The sequence below is a fragment of the Megalobrama amblycephala genome, linkage group LG2 (genome assembly GCF_018812025.1).
Source record: "Megalobrama amblycephala isolate DHTTF-2021 linkage group LG2, ASM1881202v1, whole genome shotgun sequence".
In the NCBI taxonomy this organism is placed as follows: domain Eukaryota; kingdom Metazoa; phylum Chordata; class Actinopteri; order Cypriniformes; family Xenocyprididae; genus Megalobrama; species Megalobrama amblycephala.
The window spans coordinates 29474527-29496940 of NC_063045.1; the positions used below are offsets into that span (position 1 = coordinate 29474527).

The following is a 22414-nucleotide window of genomic DNA, read 5'->3' on the forward strand; positions in this document are numbered from 1 at the left end:
CAAATTAAAAACGACGCTGCTGTCATTTCATTTCAGCTACAAATAAATTATTTTAATAAATCACATTAATCTGTTGAGTATCTGAGGCAAGAGGCAAGAGAGTCATATGAAACTGTACAAGGGCTCACTTACTGTATCAAATGGTTGAGTTCTTGGTCTCAACCATAGCTTAATTGAACACTACATACCTAAATCGAGAAAACTACTTTCAAATAGTCAAATCAAACTGATGTGAAACTTCGGTTTGAAGTAGAAGCTCAAGGTTTGAAAATGCGAGTGAATCGCCAAATCTTTTACTGTGTGTACTGAATAGAGTAGTCACTTCTGAACTGTAAACCAAAAAAGTTGGTAAAATAATTTGTTTTGGTGACCAAAATAAAAGGGGACACTTAAATAAAGCTGCAACAACTAATCAATAAAATCAATAATGAAAATAAATCAACAATTTGATTATTGATTTATCACATCTGTGCATGGAAAACATTTCTAGTCACGGGACTTTAAAGGAGCGAGTGATGCATTTATATGGACAAAGCACATCTGGAAAACAGTGGAGGATACAGAATGAGCTGTTGTGGGAAAAGTGCACAACCAAAAGTTGAACATGAGAATGCTTTTTATTAAGTGCTTTCAATGAACATTATTGTAACTATGAATATTAGTTATTATTTTGCCCTGTACGTTGCTTTGACAGAAATGTTTGTCTCAATTTTTTAAAAATTAAATATACATTTTTTTTGTTCCTTCTGATTAATGAAAGAAATAATCAACATATTAAATGATTATCAAAATACTTGTTAAATCACAGCCCTAACAATGCATTAAAAACCAGTTTGGTAAACTGCATATGCATTTAATTAAGTAGTTAAGTTTTAAAAAATAAGTTTAATTGTCACTACCACAATTTTTCAGGAGTAAATTACTAAAAACTCTAGAGTGACAACCATATTTGCCTGCAGTGTATACATGGCCATAATATGATAAAAACATGCTATTATAATTATAAAGAAATGCATAAGCATTACTAACAACCATTAGTGAATCACACATAGCGGTCAGTAACTGTTCATTTATGATGGAAAAAACAGCAGCTCATTCAATCAAAGTTGATGAAAATACAAAAGAGTGATGGCTTTTTAAAAAATACTGACGTCATACTAATACAAAAGCAATATCACAATGAGAGAGGGGAAAAATAAAGATGATTATGAAGACATGCATACATAAGGCACTTGAGACGAAGATTAGATTAGTCCAGCTGAGACTCCAGCGAATGGATGGTAATGTAACGGTCAAAGATCTAAGACTCATGCCAGCGTTAAGTGCCACCCAGAGCAACCCTCGCTCCTGGTTACATCACAGGTAGAACTAGTGTCACGTGACAGGATGATTGGGTCATGGCGGTCCCATTCTGTACACACACAGACGTAGGCCTGAAAGGGGGTAGAGAACTACCTAGGGGAAGGGTGGGGCTGCACCAGAGGTGGAGGAAAAGCAGCGATCAGTGGCCGATTGTCCTCCCCTCTGCTCCCGATTTCAGCAGTGTCATATTCTGAGCTGACTGAAACCTTATCCTCTTCCATCTGGAAGAACAAAACAACGCGGTAAGTCTCCCAAATGGATGAAAACAGAAGAAAGGTGAACGAGCATGAAACAGCTTCAGGTCTACCGCAAGAAAACACTTCTTCTGAAGTTGAAGGCTCTGTTGCAAAACCTAGTGATCTGCTTATGCAGATAACATTTTAAGGCATCCGGGCACTCTAACGATTGGACGGCTGTTCCAAAAGAAACTTTTGACCAAATTTTAAGGCAGCATCCCATATTCCTTGCAAAGAAAGCAATCCAAGAATGCATTGTGTTGAATACGGTGAATGATATGGGAATAAATGACAAAATATACATCCAAAGCTATTCTGCTGTCTAGCAAACAAACCAACCCTAAATAACTGCTTCCCAGTCTCCTTTTTATGGATCATTTTATAATTTTGAAGTGCAGGTTTATGCAAAAATGGTTGAGTAGACATCGCCAGAATCAGTACTTCATCCATTGTGGACCATCATTTTTGCTTTGTTCCTAAATTACGAATTTCCACCCACAAAAATATTACTGCCAAACCAAGAGTCTTGCTATTGGTTGGTTGTTGCAAATTTATGAGTCGAAGTTTACCAAACTTGCACCTGACATGAAATTCACAAAGGGAAATCTATTCAAGTCCATCAGGTGATATTCTTGCAATGGTAAATGTGGCCACAACTTTATGTATTAGCAACATGCTAACATTACACTGTACTGAAAACAGGGTTTATGCAGGTTTCAGTAAGTCAAATTTAAGACCTTTTTAAGACATTTTAAGACCATAAAGATTGAAATTTAAGACCTACACGACGCATTACCAAAAAATATTCAAATCAAAGAAATTCTGAAAAAATCATTTTATTTCAATGAATTCAGTCATTGAAAAAGCATTAATTTAATTTACAGATAAAGCAATCACATTAGTAACCTTCCACACACATCAATGTGCCAAATGCCCAAAACCTTAGGCCCAAAATGAAAATAGGCTAAAACAAACTTGCCCTCAAATAGAATAGATTTCATCTCATATTTATTTACATTACAAAACAGCATATTAATAGCCTAATAAAGATTGAACAGGCTACTCCAACCCATGTAACAACCAATGTAGCGCACACACACACACACACACACACACACACACACACACTCACACCAGATAATCCATTTTACATAGATAGATACTTACCTCGGGATAATTAGAGTATCTATCTAACATGGATTATCTGATATATGTATGTGTGTGTGTGTGTGTGTGTGTGTGTGTGTGTCCCGCACTGTCCCATGAACTGTGAGCCCAGGTACCTCGACTTAACAATTCCATTGTTCCAGAACAATGGTCCTGGTGGTCTGATTTTGGCTTTCATTGAACGTTACGACATACGGCCCGGTAAGAGTACGAATCAATTCCCTCTTTATAAACTCCCCCAATCCAAATCTCGCCATAAGCGATCTTGTTGGGCCCGCAAGAGAACGGCTTCGCGATTACTGAATCAGGGAACATCACTTGGAAGAGATCGCTAATCTCACTGTTGCTATTAAATGAGTAACGTTAGTGTTTGTTTAGTCACCGTGTGTAGTATACAAATCACCTCGGCTTTTGATGTGTCAGTCGCTCCAAAAGTACCCCGAAGGTTGTTCGACGGAGCTGTGATGATATTGCGCTGGAGACCGGAGGAACCAGGCATTGAGGAGGACGACGGCAGTGGTGAGGCTAATTGGCCGAGTCCGCTGAAGGGATTTTGCGGCTAGCTTGTGTTTCTCCGCTCTGGCGTGTGACTCCAGCGCCTTTACACCGCTTCACACCCAGACTCTCTAACTGATTTTTTTTTTGTTTTTGCAAAGTTTGCAGTGAGCCTCGTACCTGGAGCTGGGTACCGCTTGTAACCAACAGCAGAAATCGCTGTGATCTAGCCATGTCTCGTTGAAAGTACACTTTCCCATTTTCCACACGTAGCCGAACTTTAACAAACTCTGAGGAGACGCAGACGTATTTCGCGGGCAGGTATTGCATTTATCACGGGATTTGTAGTTGTATCACCGCGTATACCAACACCAATATACACCAGAAAGAACTACGACTCGCTACTTTTTTGCTACTTTGTAATAACTTTCAGCAGGTAGCGTTTCTGGAAATGGGTAAAAAAATTTAAGACCTGACTAAATGAAATTTAAGACCTCGGATGAAAATCTGGCCGTTTTTAAGACTTTTTAAGGCCTTAAATTTAAAGTTCAGAATTTTAGACTTTTTAAGACTTTTTAAGACCCCGCGGAAACCCTGTGAAAAGAATTGTGAGCCTACTTGCTTTTGTACTCTACATGAGACTATGTTCTGGAATATGTTCCAGATCAGTTACTTTGAAGCTTCCATTTCAGTTACACTCTTATTGACATAGTTGAATAAAGTTTCCTTACTGGCATCTGGTTCCATGAAGAACGTTTAAGGGTAGGGACACACCAAACAGACACCAAAGAACTAGCACTGATAAAAGCCGACTGTGTTGTCGCCTCGTGTCGGGGCAAAAAAAACTGCACGTGAACACACCAAGAGAAATATGGCCGACTCGTGTTAATATTAAACATTCACCCAGGAACACTCAGGTACATGACGTAAAATTAGAACAGCCTTCTGTCTGTACCGCCATGACTTGTTTGCTCACTCTTTTGCCATTATTCTCGTGCTTTGACTTGTTCACTAAACTGAACAGCCAATCAAGAGTTCTCTCTCTCTCCTGACTACATGCTGAATCGGCCCAAAAAACCCCAGACGGCTTAAAAATGGTTTGACGTTGCCCTACGGCCGATCATCAGCTTGATGTGTCCTGGGATTAACATCTATGGAACTTTTCTATTCCACAAAAAGTTCTTTAGATTATTAAAATGTTCTTCACACTACGTTTTTTTTTTAGAAATGTTCACTGAAAGGCTCTTTGGAACCCAAAATAGTTCTATATAGCCATATCGCTGCTTCTATATTGCGTCGAAAAGCCACTTTTGGAACATTTGTTTTTAAGAGTGTAGGATGCTGCCTTAGAATGAAGTAGACAGGAAGACAGGTCACTAGGTTTTGAAACAAAGTGTGGGTTTAGAAACCCAACAACAGAAGTTGGTGGGTTTTGTCTGGTCAATTTTAAGGTCTGAAAAATGTTTGCTGAATTTCCACACCGTCAAATTCAGATTTAAAGTAAGCATTTTTATTGATGTCTTGCTGTAGCCGGACTGGAGATCATTTCTCTGCTCGTTGGTAGAGACAAAAAAAAATAAAAATAAAATAATCGTTTTGGGAGCATGCAGTCCAGGTAAACAATTTTTTTTTTTAGAGAAAAAGATTTCATAAGCTGGTGTACAAAGAGCAGTGAGCTCAAGCCCATGCTGCACGAGGAAACATCTCCAAACACGGCCACGTCTGGTTTAAATCTGACCTACATGCACTTTCAGGTACGGGTTATACATGCAGAGTGAAAGCACATCTGTGGTTTATTTCACTCTCCTCTCTCGGTTATCTTTGAGTGCTTGTTAGTTTTTCCACCGCATGCAGTGTGAGAGTGTCTCTCCTACTCTACCTAATCTTGCCCAGCTGATTCTTGGCTCTGGACAGAGGCTGAAGTGCGATGAAGTCATCACCTATAGCCACACGGTTGGTGTACATCTACAGAACACACAGAGGGTCAGTAAAGAGAAAGAAAAGTCACATGTGCAGTTATACACACTCAGACACTACAGGCCACTCACAACACACATTCAGAAATGACAAAGACAGGAAACAGGAAACAAGCAGCAGACGCAGAGACAATGCACTTCAAAACTATCAGGTGTCATCCGCAGGGCAGCATGTGCTGACGGTACAGAACCGTACTGCAGCAATAGATGCTCAACTTCAGTTACTGTCTCACTTAAATAAACATTTTACCCCCTTTGAAAAAAGGCAGAGGGCGAGACACAAGGAAAAATCTTTCTCCCACTTCTTTTTTTTGTCACCTTTCAGACTATCCTATCCAAATAAAGGCAAAAAATAAATTGTAAAAAATGCAGGACAATACAAAAATTGTGTCAAATTTTTGGGCTTCTCTCTCTGTCATTTGGCACAAATCTAACTATTTCCATATTAATGATGTAACATTCGGTTGCTATGTGCATTATTTATTTTGTTAACAAAGCTTTAAACTTCACTGAACTTTCATTTTCGTAAAACCTGTTTGAAATACAACTTCCAGTGGTACTCCGACGTTGCAGTGAGATGGTCGTCATGCTGACCAGCACAGTCCTATGCAAAACAGTAACCTAAAAACAACTAGGTATTAGGACTCACCCTGAACCTAAAATTTATGAGCTTACAGTTTCACTTACAGTCATAGTTTCATTACAAAAATGTTTATTTTTAACTTTTAACCTAATATATTAGCTAATCTGCACTGCTTGCTTGGTTTATATGAGTAGCAGTGTTTTGTTCAGCTTTTGGAGTGTTTGCCATTTGAAATTTCTCATACACAACAGTTAGAGAGTTTAGTGCCTTTAAGTCCCCAATATACTTCCCCAATAATAAGCAAAATCGCAGAATGAAGGGGTGTGCTCTCATCTCAAACAAAATCAAAATTGGTATGGACTAGGGATGTGCGCAACGGCTAATTTCATAAAGGTTTAAAGGGAAATTTTGCAACCGACTAGTCTAAACTTCTGGGCCCCCAAGACAGTCTGTATATACGATCTATTTGAAATAGACTACTTAATCTATGAACAGCCAAATCCCATACCGAATACCACTAAAAAGTATGTCAGACACATGCGATGTGCTTGCCTTGCATTATCACTGTATATTAAACTTAAGCATTCACTTAAGCAATGTTAGACATTTATTTAAATCAAATGAATCAATAGGCAATGCAGGACCAATTAAACCTACTAGTCTATTATAGACAGATTTCCCCGGTCAGCACGCTAAGGTATTGTTCTTCGTTACCATGGCAGCAACAACTTGCATGTTCGGGTTTGAGAAGAGAAAGAAAAGCTTGAAGTAAGCCCTCATAACCAGTAGTATAACAAGCCTATAAGCAACCTTAAAGGGATAGTTCACCCAAAAATGCAAATTTGATGTTTATCTGCTTATCCCCAGGGCATCCAAGATTTAGGTGACTTTGTTTCTTCAGTAGAACATAAATGATGATTTTTAACTGCAACCGCTGCCGTCTGTCAGTCAAATAATGGGAGTGAATGGGAACTTCTACTATAAGAGTAAATAAAACTTGCTTAGACAAATCCAAATTAAACCCTGCGGCTCGTGAGGACACATTGATGTCCTAAGACACAAAACGATCGGTTTGTGCGAGAAACCGAACGGTATTTATATCATTTTTTACCTCTAATACACCACTACGTCCAACTGCGTTCAGCACTCGGTTAGTGAGGTCTGATCACGCTAGGGCTGGGCGATATATCGCATGCGATTCTCACGCGCATTTCGTCAGTAAAGCCGGTTCCCTGATTACCGCTAAATCGCCATCACCTGCTTTCAAATGAAGCGCCATTTAACAGACATAGCCGTAGTTCACTGATAAGCCACGCAATATCACGTTCATATCGCAGATGAATCGCCTTCGATAATGAACGCGATATTTGCGTGGCTTATCAGTGAACTACGGCTCTGTCTGTTAAATGGCGCTTCATTTGAAAGCAGGTGATGGCGATTTAGCGGTAATCAGGGAACCGGCTTTACTGACGAAATGCGCGTGAGAATCGCATGCGATATATCGCCCAGCCCTAGATCACGCTCTGACAACGGCAGTGATGTCTCGCACTCATTGAAGTATATGCGTGAGACATCACTGCTGTTGTCAGAGCGCGATGAGACCTCACTAAACGAATGCTGAACACAGTTGGACATAGTGGTGTATTAGAGGTAAAAAAATTATATACTGTTCGGTTTCTCGCACAAACCGATCGTTTTGTGTCTTAGTACATCAATGTGTTGTCACGAGCCGCAGGGTTTAATTTGGACTTGTCTAAGCAAGTTTTATTTACTCTTATAGTAGAAGTTCCCATTCACTCCCATTATTTGACTGACAGACGGCAGCGGTTGCAGTTAAAAATCATCATTTGTGTTCTACTGAAGAAACAAAGTCACCTACATCTTGGATGCCCTGGGGATAAGCAGATAAACATCAAATTTTCACTTTTGGGTGAACTATCCCTTTAATTGTTATATGCTAGTTTGACATGACATCGAAGAAAACAGAAAAGTTGTGTCTAGGCTTTCAAAATACTCCCTCAACCTGCTTATCTTCTGAGTGAACATTTCTCTGAAGCCGCCGCGAGTACCACAGAGAAAACCAACGCATGCAAAATCTGAGGTAAAATTAAATGATTTTGTTTTCCACTCCAGATATACACTTTTCAAAATAATATAATAATTTTAAAATGTAACATTAACATGACAAATCATTAAATGTGCAAAAAAAAAAAAAAAAAAGTTATTTCAAGTCGACTAGCAGCAGCAGTATCGTTTAATCAACTAGTCAAATAGTCTTGCACATTCCTAGTATGGACTACTAAAATTTTTAGTATTGTGACAAACATAGTCTCAATCAAATGAGGAATTAGTATGTAACTTAAATGAGGAACTTTAACATTCTGTCAGTGAGGAAGTTTTTTTTTCCCCAAAATGTTTACAGAAAGTAAGCTTGACGTTATAATCTGCCATTATTTATTCTCATAATTCAAACAGACAAGATGCATTGCACTTCCAGAGTCCAGACATAAGTGTCCGCTGCAGAAGTTTTTTAATATTAAAAGGCTGGTGCTGTACTGATGCAGTATGTTACAGTATGTCTGAGTGAGTTTGTGAGTGAGCTCAAGTGAAGGTGGGCTGCTGGTGAGAATTCATGCGGTGACATGAGCCACATGCTTTACTACTTCATCAGTGTCAACTTAGAAAGCATAAATATAGCACAATTACATGCGTGACAATACTCTGATCTCTCACTCCATCTCAGAGTGTTTGAAATCTGACACTCACCTGAGATTTCTGCGTGCTGGTTGGGTGCAGGTGCCTGTAAAAGACTTTCTTGATGACATCAGGAAACAGGCACGTGATGACGATGATAATGATGGCAAACCAGGCCGAGCCGCTGGACAGCAGCTGAACAAAGACGAAGTACATGTCCTGTGTGTGAAGGAATGGCCTAACAGAGTGGAATAAAATCAATTAAACTCCAGTTAGTTGAAATCAAAGAGGGTTTGATGATACTAGTGCTGTCAAATATCCAACTAATAAGCAAATGGGCAATTGTTTCAGAGGCAGAGCCAAATATTGAGCACAACATCTTGACTAAAATCCAGAGTACATTGCTGCTGGTCATGTGGGACCGGATACAATGTCAGAGCAAACGGTTATCTCCAGCAAATCAGTGCAATTCAATAAATTCAGCTTAGAAGGGAAAACGACCAATTTAGACATTGTTCTTGAATTCCATTTTCTCACACAGGACAAAAAACAGGAAAAAAACAAAAACAAATTTTATGACACTTCTTTTAAGCAGCAACTTAAGTCGTTCTAGATTCCTGTGCAAGGATTTTAAAAAAATGTAGCAAATGTAAGATATAATATAAAATATATCAGCCAATATTTGACATTTTTTAAATGATCAGCACCAGTACTTTTCTGTTTGGCCAATGTTTTGTAAGCGCACAGCGCTTCAATTCTCCCTCTATAACAGACCCATAATGCCTATGGCCCTGTTTACACATGGTATTAAGATGCATTTTGGTCAACTGGATCACAAGTGGATGATGCTAAATACCGGTGTAAAAAGTTTTGAGCTTGTCCACTTTCGGCCACTTCCAGAGGTAGTCAAAAACGTATTCGACTGGATTGCTTTCATAGTTGAAATGCTCATGTGGTCAAACGTGTTTTAACAGCCACAAAAGCCTACTGACCTAATGCATACACATTATGAGAAGAGCGCTAGCCAGACAGGATTTAAATTTTGTCAGATGAAGATTCAAGTTTGGTTTTTAAATACAATGTTCTCTCACCATTCCTGATTTCTAAGACGTACTCACCGTGTTCGTCATGGTCTTGCGGCTCAGAGCAAAACGAAAGCTGATGCTCTCTGTATGTTTTCCGGTCACCTCTGGAGCATTCATATGTAAATTGCGCAAGCTTACTTTGTCCATTAGATTGAAAGATCTGAAAAACCCCATACATAAACCCACCCATAGTCCATCCCCTTGAAGAAATCAGGACAGAAGGGGTTGAAAGTGGACAAAAGAGATCACCAGGTGTAAACAGGTATGTCTCCCTCATCCATTTGTGATCCAAAACGCATCTTAATACCAGGTGTAAACAGGGCCAGAAATGACATTTTGGATATGATATAGGGAAAACATGATTTCTTAAAAGTTCATTGATTAACTTTTTCAAATGAAATTTTAAAGCACAAAATTACAAATAAATGCCACCATTTCATGAGAAGAAACCCATATGCAGTGTTCTGCTTGTTTTTCTGTAGACATTATGGGAAAACACTGGCAATACAGTACCAAATGATGCCGCCATAAAACAAGGAGAAGATGAAGTAGAAGGCGATGGAGCCCCATGTGACAAAGTGATTCATCCACGTCCAGAAATGTGTCTCTAAGGCCAGCTGTGAAGAGAACGGTGCAAATGAAGCTCACATGTCATTTACAAACCCATCTATGAGGCATTTACGCATGACTTACCTTCAGCGTTACCGTAATAACCATCACAGTGAATACTAAAGTGCCAAAAGTCCAGTTTCCGAACATCTGCAAGAAAGAAACACATTTTAAAGATAGTATCAAAAGATTATGCCACTGGGTTGTTAATGCTGTATGGTGCGACTCTACGAACTAAATATCTGGAACGTTTCGATTCCATCAAGGATGTCATAAACACTGCTCGATTGCTTTATATCAGAGGGAGATTCCAGCTTGTCGGAAGCCATTTGCTATCATGCAAAAGGCGAGTGAGGGAGCGCTTCCAAATCTTTTCGCAACTCACCCCCGTAATTGAGGATGGCAGTATATCAAAAGAATACAGATCAGAGCCACTCGTGCAGCGAGTGCTAAACCAAACCACAGAGACAGCTGGTCATTAGAAAGGACACATGCATCAACTGGAATTCAGTCAACTCTTACCAGTTGCCTGTTAGCTCGCAAAATCTGAGAGCATGCACAGCAGGAAAGAGAAAAAGATAAGCAGAAAAAGAGAGAGAATATGGATAAGTAGTAAAAGCCAACATCCACTGACACCTAACAGTATGGTACAAATGTGCCAGATAACGGTGTAATTAGTTTGAGGATTGATGCTTAGTGTCTGTAAGCTGGAGTTAATCAATAGTCACTAAGGCTAAGTAACGGTTATTATCGTCTAAGTGCATTCATTATCTTAAGCGCTTCTAGCTAAATATTTCAGATAGCATCTCGGAGATCTATATATAATGCTTTGTGGAGGATTTCAAAGACTTTCATGCTAGCAAAATGATAGTACTGCCACAAACACACATGAGCTTGAATGACAGAACAGGAGACGAGGCGGAGATACAGACGGAGAGATGCCGACCTGTCCGTTTCCCATTAGCGTGGTGTCTTCTCCCATCAGGATGTAGGACCCAAAGAAGAAGACGAAGGCGTGGCAGAAGCCCAAGAAGGTCCAATACAAAAAGGTTTTGAAGGACAGCTGGGAATTTTTACTGATGTCTCTGATGAAGGGAAAGAATATTACATGTATAGAATATTACATATTGATTTGTGGTGGTGGTGGAAAAAAAAAAAAAAAAAAAAAAAAAACAGGCTCAAATTACACTCAACATTCAATTAAAACCAACCCTATTTACTTCACAAAAAGAGCAGGTACATTTTCTAAGTGCTATTATTGCCAAATTTAAAGTAAAAACTTAGTTTTCGTTAATTGAAATAAAGAACAAACTGAAATAAAATGTAAGTTTAAATTGAACTAACTAAATATTACTATTGAACTACTAAATATTATTTTAGTATCATTGATTAACCTTTTTTGTTAATATTTTGAATTCAGTTTTATTTTTCATTTTAATTTAAGATTTGCTGTGTAATTGTTTTTTCATATATTTTTTAAAATAAGTATATAGTTTTTATTAAGTTTTAGATTTTAGTTATTTCAGTGCTTCAACTTAAAGGGGTCATGAAGTGGATTTTTTTTAAATTATTTTATAATGTTTCCTGAGGTGCACTTATAATGTTAGTATGATTTTTACATCATAAAATGTCATAATTTAAAAATAAAAGGCATTTTTCTGTCCTGATTTAGCCCTCTGGCTTGAACGCTCTGTTTGAAGGGGCATATGTCGTATGCAAATGTTTGTGCCCCTGTGATGTCACATGCCACCTCGGATTTAAACAAAGTATTTTTACAGCGTAATTATATAAATCCTTTTGGTAACACTTTAGTATAGGGAACACATATAAACTATAAACTACAACCTTTCCCTCAATAAACTCTTAATTTACTGCTCATTAATAGTTAGTAAGGTAGTTGTTAAGTTTAGGTATTGGGTAGGATTAAGAATGTAGAATAAGGTCATGCAGAATAAGGCATCAATATGTGCTTTATAAGTACTAATAAACAGCCAATATACTATTAATATGCACGCTAATAAGCAACTAGTTAAAAGACCCTAAAATAAAGTGTTACCATCCTTTTTTATTAGTGATACAAAGACCCCTTACGTGCCAAAAGATCAAGGAAAATTTGATTTCTCATGTCATGACCCCTTAAACTGAACGAAAATGTTGCCTATATGTGTGTGTGCATGTTAAAGATTTTGTAAACATATTGCATAGTTTAGAGTCAATTGTTTTATTTGTGATTATAACGCAATGAAATGCCAAATTGTGCAACATAATTTTTGTCCAGGCTGTCATACAAAGAAATCATGAACATGCAAAAACAATAGAGAACCAATGAAATATAATAACTGATTATGTTGTAGTTTCTCTATGCTTTTTTCTTTTTTTTTTTTTTTTGCATATTATAAAATAAAACCTGTAGCTTTAGTTTTTGCCTTTTTTAATAAAATAATTTTGTCAAATAAATACCTTAACCAAATTTTTTTTTTTCCCCCTCATATTTAAAATATTTAAAATATATATAATATATTTTCCTCATATTTTGATGGTTTATTCGGTTTATTTTAGGGTCATTGAAAACAAATATCTCCTCCGAACATCATTTTGGCCCACTACTGTAAACTGATCAAAGTCAGATTACAATTGACTAGAATATGACAATGAAATATTGACAAAAATTTCAAATCTATCGCTTGAGCAAAACTGTAACAATTAACACTGGAAGTGCCCTGAAAGCTTAGGTTTAATCTAATTGATTTTATATTTTTATGCACTTTACTTTAAAACCATTTTTGTTAAGAGCAATTTTTTTTTGTAATAAACAATACAAGACAGTGCTGTTTGGTTAAAATTTACTTATTGCACCATTTTATGGACTAATGATTTAAAAATCGAGTGTTCACTAATCGTTTCCCATAAATGAAAAAAAAAAAAAAAAAAAAAAAAAAGTGTTTTGGTATTATTTTTGGTAATATTTAAGCTAAAGAAACCTGATTAATTTTCTCAGTCCTACTGACAGCTCTAGTCTAGTGTCAGAGACATCTGTAATGTGTGCTGTTGAGTTCTGATGTTGTACCTGTAAAGTGCTGGTTTGCTCTGCAGAACATGTGGATGCACCAGCTGTTCAAACAGACTGTATACCAGTATGGGCAGAGAGGTGAAGCAAATATTATACAGCGTCAGATAAACGCTGTCATAAAGAGTCTGCGAGAACAAGAGAGCATGTCAGACATGATGTGTATTATAAAGAGGAACCATTCAAAGTATAATTTCACATTTTTAGAAAAAAACTGTGATTGGTGTTTGCCAATGCAAACCCTGTGCTAAGCTGTTGTGGGTGGATGCTAGGGTGTATCTACATGTCTGCATGTTCTGAGTTGTCTTTTAATGTTATGTATTTGACAGAGCAACATTTATTCATTAGAAAAAATTCACACACAACAAGAGTCACACAGAGAATCCACATGAGCAACTTGAACCTGTTGTGAAATCTGCATGGGAAAACTTTTCATCATCAAACAAAATTCACATTACCATGTATTCCTATTGAAATTACTGGATTTTGCTCACGAAAATTTGCTGAACAACAGCAAATGTGACTGCACCCTAAGTGATATTGTGTGCAGTTATTGATTTAATATGGTAACCTAGGTAGTTCCTAGGGAGCTGCTATGTGGTCTCTACGGTGTTCTGGGAGGATCCCAATTCTTTTATATTTTAGTCTCTACATATGGCATATGTCCTTTCTACAATGCAAATCCATGGGATTTTTTTTTCTCCGTTTAAATTGAGACTGCTTTAGACCTTTCTTAAGTAAAGTAGACCACAGTGCTTGCAACAACAACGTGTTGATTACCAAGGAATGCATGCTTTGAATAAAACCCTACTTATTAGCAGTAGTAACTAGCTATGATGCTTGCCTTAGTAAAGATGTAATCACATTTACTATTGTTCTGCACATTTTCCTAAGCGAAATCCAGTCATTTTAACAGAAAACTATACGATCTGGAATTTCGCAAGAGGGTGAAAGATTCCCCAACACAGGTTTCACAACGAGTGTAAATTGATCACATGGATTTGCAGTTTTCACCATCTGAAAGATTGAAAGTGACTTCTGTGTGAGCTGTGCTTCATACATAATTTGGCCACAAATGTGACCACAACTTAAGGAATGTACTACAATGATATATGACATAACATCAAGAGACACTTACTTGCTGTGAGAACAAACAGAAGAACTGGTATAAAAACTGGGGAGTGATAAAGCACACATTCTACAAGATAACAAAACAAAGAGCGTTATAAGAACACAAATCTCCAAAGAAACACAAAAGGCTATACCACTATGAGAAAACGTACCTTGTAGAAAAAGTATTGCACAAGGGTTGCTATTCTAACGTAGTAGAAATGGCCATGTACAAGCAGCAATTTGGCGAGGAATTTGAACCTCGCGATTGCATAGTCGCTGTTTCTTACGGCTTGTCTTCCTTCTTTGCCCATGATTCCTGTATAGAGTTTAATTCAGTTAGCTTGATTGAAATTCTTGTAATAACATCTGAATTGCAAGTGGTCAAGCCGCATCTTTGACTTCCTGTTCGGGCACCTACCAATACCAACGTGAGCCTCTTGGATCATGCTGACATCATTGGCTCCATCTCCGATGGCTAATGTAATGGGCTTCTCTGGGGAAGTCTTCAACAGTCTCACCACCTGACAAACACACAGGAGCCATTAACACCAGCGCTATGAAAACAACAGGGCAGTGTGGGGCAATTTAGCGTATTAGTGTGTGAGACCTCTGGCCTGAAACCTGAACAGACATACACAAGAAGGGGTAAGGTAACTCACCTTGGCTTTTTGGAGAGGTGCCATTCTGCAGCAGAGCACCGCCGAGCAGTTCTTACACACCTCCATGAAGAGTTTCTCATGTTCCCGCAGAGCCAGAGAAAGACTTGCCCCGTCTACCACTAACCCATGCTGGATCACATGATCCTCTTTGATCCTGTACAAACATAGGCACACCATCACATCCATCTTAAACACCCCAGCTAAACAATTCTCCATCAACAACACATTAGTCCTATTTTTTTTTCTAACTCTTAAAATGTTTACATTTTTACTTGCCCTGCCAAATTTTTCACTTGCCCAATCCTAAAAAGTAATTTATAAATAAATCAAATAGTATAATTTCCATTGTTTTTCAGAGTACAGTCCTTACTGTCGAGCCCTGTAGTCCTACATATTTAGTCCTTTTTTCCCACCAGCTCAAAATGGAAGGTGTTTTACTCTGAAATGGCATCACTATCATGTCAAGCATGAGTGAAATGACTAGGGCTGTCACTAATGATTATTTTAGTAATCAAGTAACCAGTCGATTATTTTGAATATTAATCGAGTAATCAGATCATTTTTTGTGGTAATAAAACTAGACCTAAGCAAACAATAGCCTTTAAAATTACTTAAAATACATATGTAGTTTGAGACACGGTCCACGCATGTAAATGATAACGGTTCATGTGGAGCAGCATTTACTGTGAACGGAGCCGCTCTAAGACGCATGTAACCTACAAGTAGGTAAATAATTAAAGAGCATATATATTAAACCTGCAGTGCATATAGTTATTTAATTGAATCGCAGCCTTTGTGAATTCACAATAGCACTATGCTACAATATGATTTTTAAATGGTTTTAATATATCGTGCAGCCTTAGAAAACTAATTATGCTGTTCATGAATTCTCGTCCCTGGAATGCGCCACTTCCGGTTTAGGGCTGGTTACTCGACAGGGGTAAACTGCAATCAAGGATTTTTTAAAAATGGAGTACTCAAATTTAATCGAGAAATCGTGACAGCCCTAGAAATGACACTCTGCATGAGAAAGGTACAAAAGAAACGCTTGGAAATCTCAAAGAAAGGGTAACGTTGATGTGTTCTACCTCCTGGCTAGTCTGCGGAGCTGCTCGGCACACTCGTTGTCTGTTTTTTGCTGCACGAGCTCCAGGATGTTCATTGTGCGGTGGAAATGACCACAGGAGAGGCTCACGCTAACCGCTGTCTCATGCTTGTCGCCTGTCAACACCCATACCTTGATCCCAGCCAATCGCAGAGCTTCAATCGTCTCCTGAACCTTGTCCTGCAGCCTAGATGCACACGCACACACACACAGAGAGAGCAGGTCAGAGCTTAACCAGGGGAAAAAAAATGACTAATAAATAAAAGTCATATGAGGGGTACACCAAATATTCCTCTTTCAGGCATCTGCTCAATTGCAATCGATCAATCTGTCTGTTTGTGTCTATATGTTGCTGTCAAACGATTACTCGCATCCAAAATAAAAGTTTGTGTTTACATAATGTGTGTACTGTGTATATTTATCTATATATAAATACACACACATACATCTATATATTTAATAAAAATATATTTGGCATAAGACATTTTTTATGTTACTTAATAGACTATTATAGAATGATTCTTTTAACATGGGGTTTCTTAAAAAGTCAATGAACATGTTTGACACCATATTTATAGAATAATTCTATAAGATAATTGCATTGTACAAAACACGACAAGCGCATGTCTGGGTCATGTTTCATGCCAAAAATATATACTTACATCTTTTGGACTGCCATTGCAATGTACACAAAACACCAAATTTAGGTTTAATCTAAATAAGTTCGAGTCTCAAAGAAGCCCACTTCCTTGTCAAGTTTAGTAATATGTTCCCTAGAACTCAATTAGAAAACATTTCCTAAATTCATTTTTTACCCTTCACTTTACACACTAATAAATTAAGTACAAATGTTGGCTCTACTCTGTTGGCTTTACTCTAGAGACAGCAGCAATATGCTGTAGAGGATGTCAAACACATAAGTGCATATGTAGTCATGGCTTGTTTTTTTCCCCGAGGCCTGATTAAATGTGCAGATTAACAAGCAGCTATTCACACTTGACACAAAGAAACAACTCACCCCTGTCAAAAGCAAAACTCAAACCAACTCAACAGTCATAATGTGTGAAAGTGCCTGGCTGATGACGTCTTTATCAGGTTTTCTTGTTGTCATTATTTTGAGCAGAGAATTTGCATGACCAACTGAACCCATGGCAAAATCTGTGTGGGGAAATCTTTCGAATTTTGATTCCTATTGAAAGTGGATTTTGCCCGCAAAAATTCACCAAACAATGCAACTGTGACCGTACATTCAGAATGTACAGAAAGGTGTTGGGGCAAAACTTGTTTATGATATCTGTCAGAAATACCTTATGGATATCAGAGCATTTTATAGGATATACAGTTATAAAGTCCATTTTGGATACATAAGAAAGAAATTATCTCACAGCTATAGCTGTAAATTATACAGGGAAAATGTTCAGAAAAATTGGCACTGTTGTATATACAAAAAGTAATACTATGCATTTTGCTAAGCAAAGATTCACACTACTGAATACTATAGCTCTATACAGTTCCTCTGTGATACAGTGAAGCTGTTCACATGACCTGTCAGACATATCTGAGGATGTCTGAAGATGCTCATTGAGTAGACATGGGAGGATGTTTATGTGCCTCTGTGGCGTAATAGTTTTAATGGCTTGTCAAAAGGCTCGGGAATTCACAACGACAGTCACTTCAGCACGATTTCAAACATGTTCCCGTGTCCCTGTATGCCTTTAACAGTTTGAATTGTGATGTTGTTCGCATTTGGACAGAGATTGATGGCTGGCCTTAAGTCCACAGAGAGCTGTGTGAGTCATTGCGACACGTCAAATTGCATTAACAGCAGCCACACACTGACTCACTGCTGACTTCTTGTTCTCGAGGCAGAAGGCCATCCAATAATCATGAGCGAGTAGCAGAAGGTGTAAACTCATCACACTGCTGTCACTATCAGTACTGATTGTTGACGATTAATTGTCACACAGAGTACATGGATTTTTATGCAGGCTACAATGCTCACTTTCAGCACTATCAAAATAAAAGTCCTGCTTCTGACACTTAAATGGGAAACAGGAAAACTTATCAGCTGATGCTGACAATTAAAAAAGAAAAAGAAAAAAAAAAAGCCAAATATTGGCTGATGTTGTTCAACCACTAACATTATAGTGTATCTACATCAGATGTGAAGTTGCGCCTTAACAGCTTAAAGCTGCCTACACTGAACTTGACAAATCCATTTATATTGTTGTCAGAAGCAGCACAAGCACATGGAGCATGTCAGAAATAGAACAGGTTATCTGAAGGGTTTATAAATTGAAATTTAAGGCTTTTTAGGACATTTAAGACCTACACAAATAAAATTAATACCATATTGGTGGGGTAACACAAGATCTATAGTAACATCCAAACCATAAAACTTTACAGTTTAAATAATACAGGTCTTGATAAAAACAAAGTTTTATAAAATGATCAACCTCACATTTTAGCATTTAAACATTTTTTTTTAAAGAAAAGGTATTAGTCAAAAGTATAAATGATTATATTGATATTCATTTATAATGTGATTTAATTTATCAACAGTAGATCAATAAGCAATCGTTTGGCATAATTGCATGGTATTCATTGAATACGAACTGCTCTGAAAGAGCGAGCCTGTAGAAAGCGCAACAGCGCCAGGTTTTTTACTTTGAAATATGCAGCGCTTAATTAAATCATCATCTTTTGAAGTTAGGATTAGTTAATAATCACATTAAGCCATATCGCGATTCCTGTTTTTCAGTTTCCGAATTTAAGACCTCATGAAATGACAAAGATTTTTATGGCCATAAATTAGATAAAACTGAATTTAAGACTTTTTTAAAACGTAAGAACCTGTTGGGACCCTGTAGAATGGAGCATCTGTTTACTGTAGGGGTTTCATCATTGCATCATGCTCATGCCAGGTTCAGACTACACAATATCAGCCCAATTTTGGCACGATTCATTTGACGTAGTGTGTTGTGATTGTAAACGACAATGGCCGTCAGGATGCAAGCACTGATCCTTCACATAGAGTTCCGTCACATTTGTGACGTTGACCAAAAGGAGTACAGAAGCTCTTCCATACACAGCTTTCAAACATGGCGAAACGAAAGAGAGACAATGAATTGAATTAGCATTAAAGCAAACACACCACTTTGGTAGCCATAGTTTTCTATATAGTACTATACTGACATCATCTGAAAATGTATAAGAACAGTTCAAACAGTTCCAAACTCAGTTCAACTGCAGCTGTCAAAGGAACCTTATCTGACCAGAATAAATTTACTTATGAGTATGCGACTTCAGTCTCCACCTCAACATCACATTAGCATTCTTGTGTGTTTGTGACTCACTTGTCCTCCACCCCAGTTGCTCCCAGCAGCTCCAGGTCTTTCTCAATGAAGTTGAAGACCTCAACTAGTCGTTCCTCTCTCTGTTGCAGAGCCGTCCTGGCTGCATGGAGCCGCCGGTCCACTTCCTGATACTCATCTGCACTGAAGTGTCTGCAGGCCACCACTAATGTCCGCAAACCCTTCTACAAAAGTGAGATAGGAAACCCAATATGAACATAATTTGGTGCGCTGGCACAAGTTTCACAAAAACTAATCCATTTTACTGATTTGTGTCCAAATGGAGGATAGAATCTGCTAAATTATACACAAAATAATGTAATACAAAAGTTGATGCAAAGGAGAACAGACAGTGAACTGCTGGCCAAGAAGTGGCTTGAAAGCCACAATCTTGAGATCCACATCCATAATTAAGTTAATGCTTTCAAGCACAGACATAGGGAGCATTCAGTGCATGGAGGAGCATTTCAATGTGGCTGTTGTGTCTAAAACATCCCATGAGTCTCAATACAATCCTATGAGACTGCCCAGTGTGTGTGTCAGTGTGTGTGCTACCATGTGACAGACACTAGTGATGTGGGTCTGAAGACACTCTCATGGGTTTAGGTTTCAGCACAGCTAATAATGAGGACACCAAACTAAACAATGATTAACTGCACCGCTCTCATCAACATAATTTAAATTAGAAAAGCTGAACTCAGGCCAGACCTCGAAACTCCAAATAAACTTTTAAATGTTGCGAAGAGAATGTGAGTGCTAGTGCATGCTAGTGAGAGGCTGCTAGGGTATTTTGAGATGATTGCTTTTGCGCTTCTAGGTAGTTGTTTTCAGCCCAAATCTCTATGATATTCTGGGGACGGAATCACTACACATTCTTATGATTGACATTTTTCTTAAAGGAACAGTATGTAAGTTTCATCGCTAGAGGGTGCTAATTCTAAACAATGACAAAGACGTAGTTTGATAAGCATGGAATCATGGGAGTTGTCGACTTCACCTCCACAGCCCATGGAAAGCAATTCAACGGGACTCAGAAATCATGCTCATGGATGAGCTAATGAGCACGTTTTATTAACGTTACTGTTGTATGAAGCCGGATGGGGCAGAGAGATGTAGGAGCGGACCAAGGCCGGTGAAGCGAATGCAAATGAGAGACAGATAACTACACGGCTAGGGCTGCCCCTAATCGTCGACTAACAGTCGACCTAAATTTTAGAAGTTGCCGGAAGAAAAAAAAATTATATACACAAAGTGACAAAGTCACGCAGTCTGTGTCGGACAGATCGTTAACAGCTGGTCTATGTGGTAATTACAGTACAACTTTACAGTGCGCTAACTGCATAACAGCTAATATATGGAGGTGTCGGTGCAATCACTTGCATTTAAAATACTGTCAGTTTTGGTAATACAGATAAGAGTAATACATCTTTTGAATCTGTGAAGAGTCTACTTTTATTTGTGCGCACTCACAATAACAACAAAACGTTGCGCTTTTGTAAAATGATGAAAGCAAACAGGGTGCGCTTTCTGCCATCTCTCTGTGAACTTGAGCGCAACCAAAAAAAGAAAAGAACCGAAACCCCATGAAAACTTGCCTCACAGACCTGAAAAATATCTCTATAGAAATCAAAATTTCTACTTTTAAATGAACCAATGGAAAACACATATTCTTCTCAGGTTATGTAATCTGTATGAAATGTGCATATAGGCACCTCTACTACTGCGGAGATGACGAGTCAGAACGACTACTAGTCGACCAGAAAAATCTTTAGTCAAGGGCAGTCTTATACGCGACACACTGGTCTCGAGTCCCATGGAGCTTTTATTATGCTTATATGCCACATTTGGCCACTGCCACTCCTTTTGTTTTGATTAAAGTTATGTTTAATGTTTGCCATTTCCTACCTTCTTCCCTGAACTTAAACTTTTTTAGTTATGTTTGACCACTTAAAAATCACATTATTTTATTTCATTGTAATGAAATAGCCACAAGTGCTGAATTACTAAAGGTTACTTTATTTGACAAATTAAAACTGGGAGGTAATGCAGCGCTGTTTTATTTGGCCAAAACAATCATACTGTTGTTATGATGTTATTCTGAGCATTTGCTTGGTGGCTAGAATATCATATCAATAAAAGCTGAATGACTTGTGTCATCCAGAATATATTGTATGGTGGAGAAAACGCTGTATTACTGTTACTACAAATAAAGTTCTTTCTGATTTTGCTATGTTGGCCACTTGGCAGAAAAGCATTGTCTCTGAGGCATGGTACAAGCATGTTACTCACAGTAAATAAAGAAAACAAGAGATTCAAACGATAAGACCTTGTGTATTGAGCTATAAAACAATGATACATTTTCTATCAAAGATGTATCCAATCAGTTGCTCACCTGTCCAATAAAACATAATATACTGAAGCAGAAAATCAAGGGTAACGCAGATCTGACGTCACTGACAGGCGACACAGTGTCACGGGCAGTTACACTGGTTAAAATAGCTGATTTCTCTGGATTTAAACATTGTTGGAAACGTTTGGTAAGTACATTAATTAAGGTATACAAGCCATTAAAAATTGTAACATTGTTCTAGTGGTTTTAGGATATTTTATTACAAAAATCTTACCTTTTCTGCCTTTAACTATTTATTTTCTGACTTAAGAATAAAGTTAAGAATATTTTGTATTGCCAAAAACATTTCTTAAGAATGTTCTTTTCTTTTTTTCTTGATGAAAAATTAAGAAGAATTTAATTTCCTGAAATTAATCTTAAAAACAAATCAACTCTAAAAGTTTAACAAATCAATCAATTGATAATCAACTTTTCTTAAACCCCCAAATGTAACTCCCATATTTTATGAATGTTACAAATATTAAGCATTACAACATAACACTAGCTACTAAATCTATGGA

The 22414-nt window shown here is 37.7% G+C and overlaps 1 protein-coding gene across 7 annotated transcripts in view; it reads right to left on the reverse strand.

Annotated features, from left to right (window-relative positions):
- The window catches only part of LOC125254838 (phospholipid-transporting ATPase IF-like), a 62062-nt gene that overhangs the window by 8433 nt on the left and 31215 nt on the right, over positions 1–22414 (reverse strand). For 2 of the 7 annotated variants that reach the window (XM_048169684.1, XM_048169691.1), the window contains exons 18-29: positions 19508–19689; positions 16135–16338; positions 15047–15200; positions 14806–14908; positions 14558–14703; positions 14413–14472; positions 13275–13402; positions 11154–11292; positions 10730–10753; positions 10292–10357; positions 10112–10215; positions 8586–8751 (exon numbers count right to left, since the gene is read on the reverse strand). In XM_048169684.1, coding sequence (XP_048025641.1) covers positions 8586–8751; positions 10112–10215; positions 10292–10357; positions 10730–10753; positions 11154–11292; positions 13275–13402; positions 14413–14472; positions 14558–14703; positions 14806–14908; positions 15047–15200; positions 16135–16338; positions 19508–19689 — 1476 coding nt within the window. Of the gene's footprint in view, positions 1–1455; positions 1584–5139; positions 5226–8585; positions 8752–10111; positions 10216–10291; positions 10358–10729; positions 10754–11153; positions 11293–13274; positions 13403–14412; positions 14473–14557; positions 14704–14805; positions 14909–15046; positions 15201–16134; positions 16339–19507; positions 19690–22414 lie in introns of all 7 variants that reach the window. The other 5 variants (XM_048169710.1, XM_048169676.1, XM_048169707.1 and 2 more) reach the window with 5 other exon arrangements.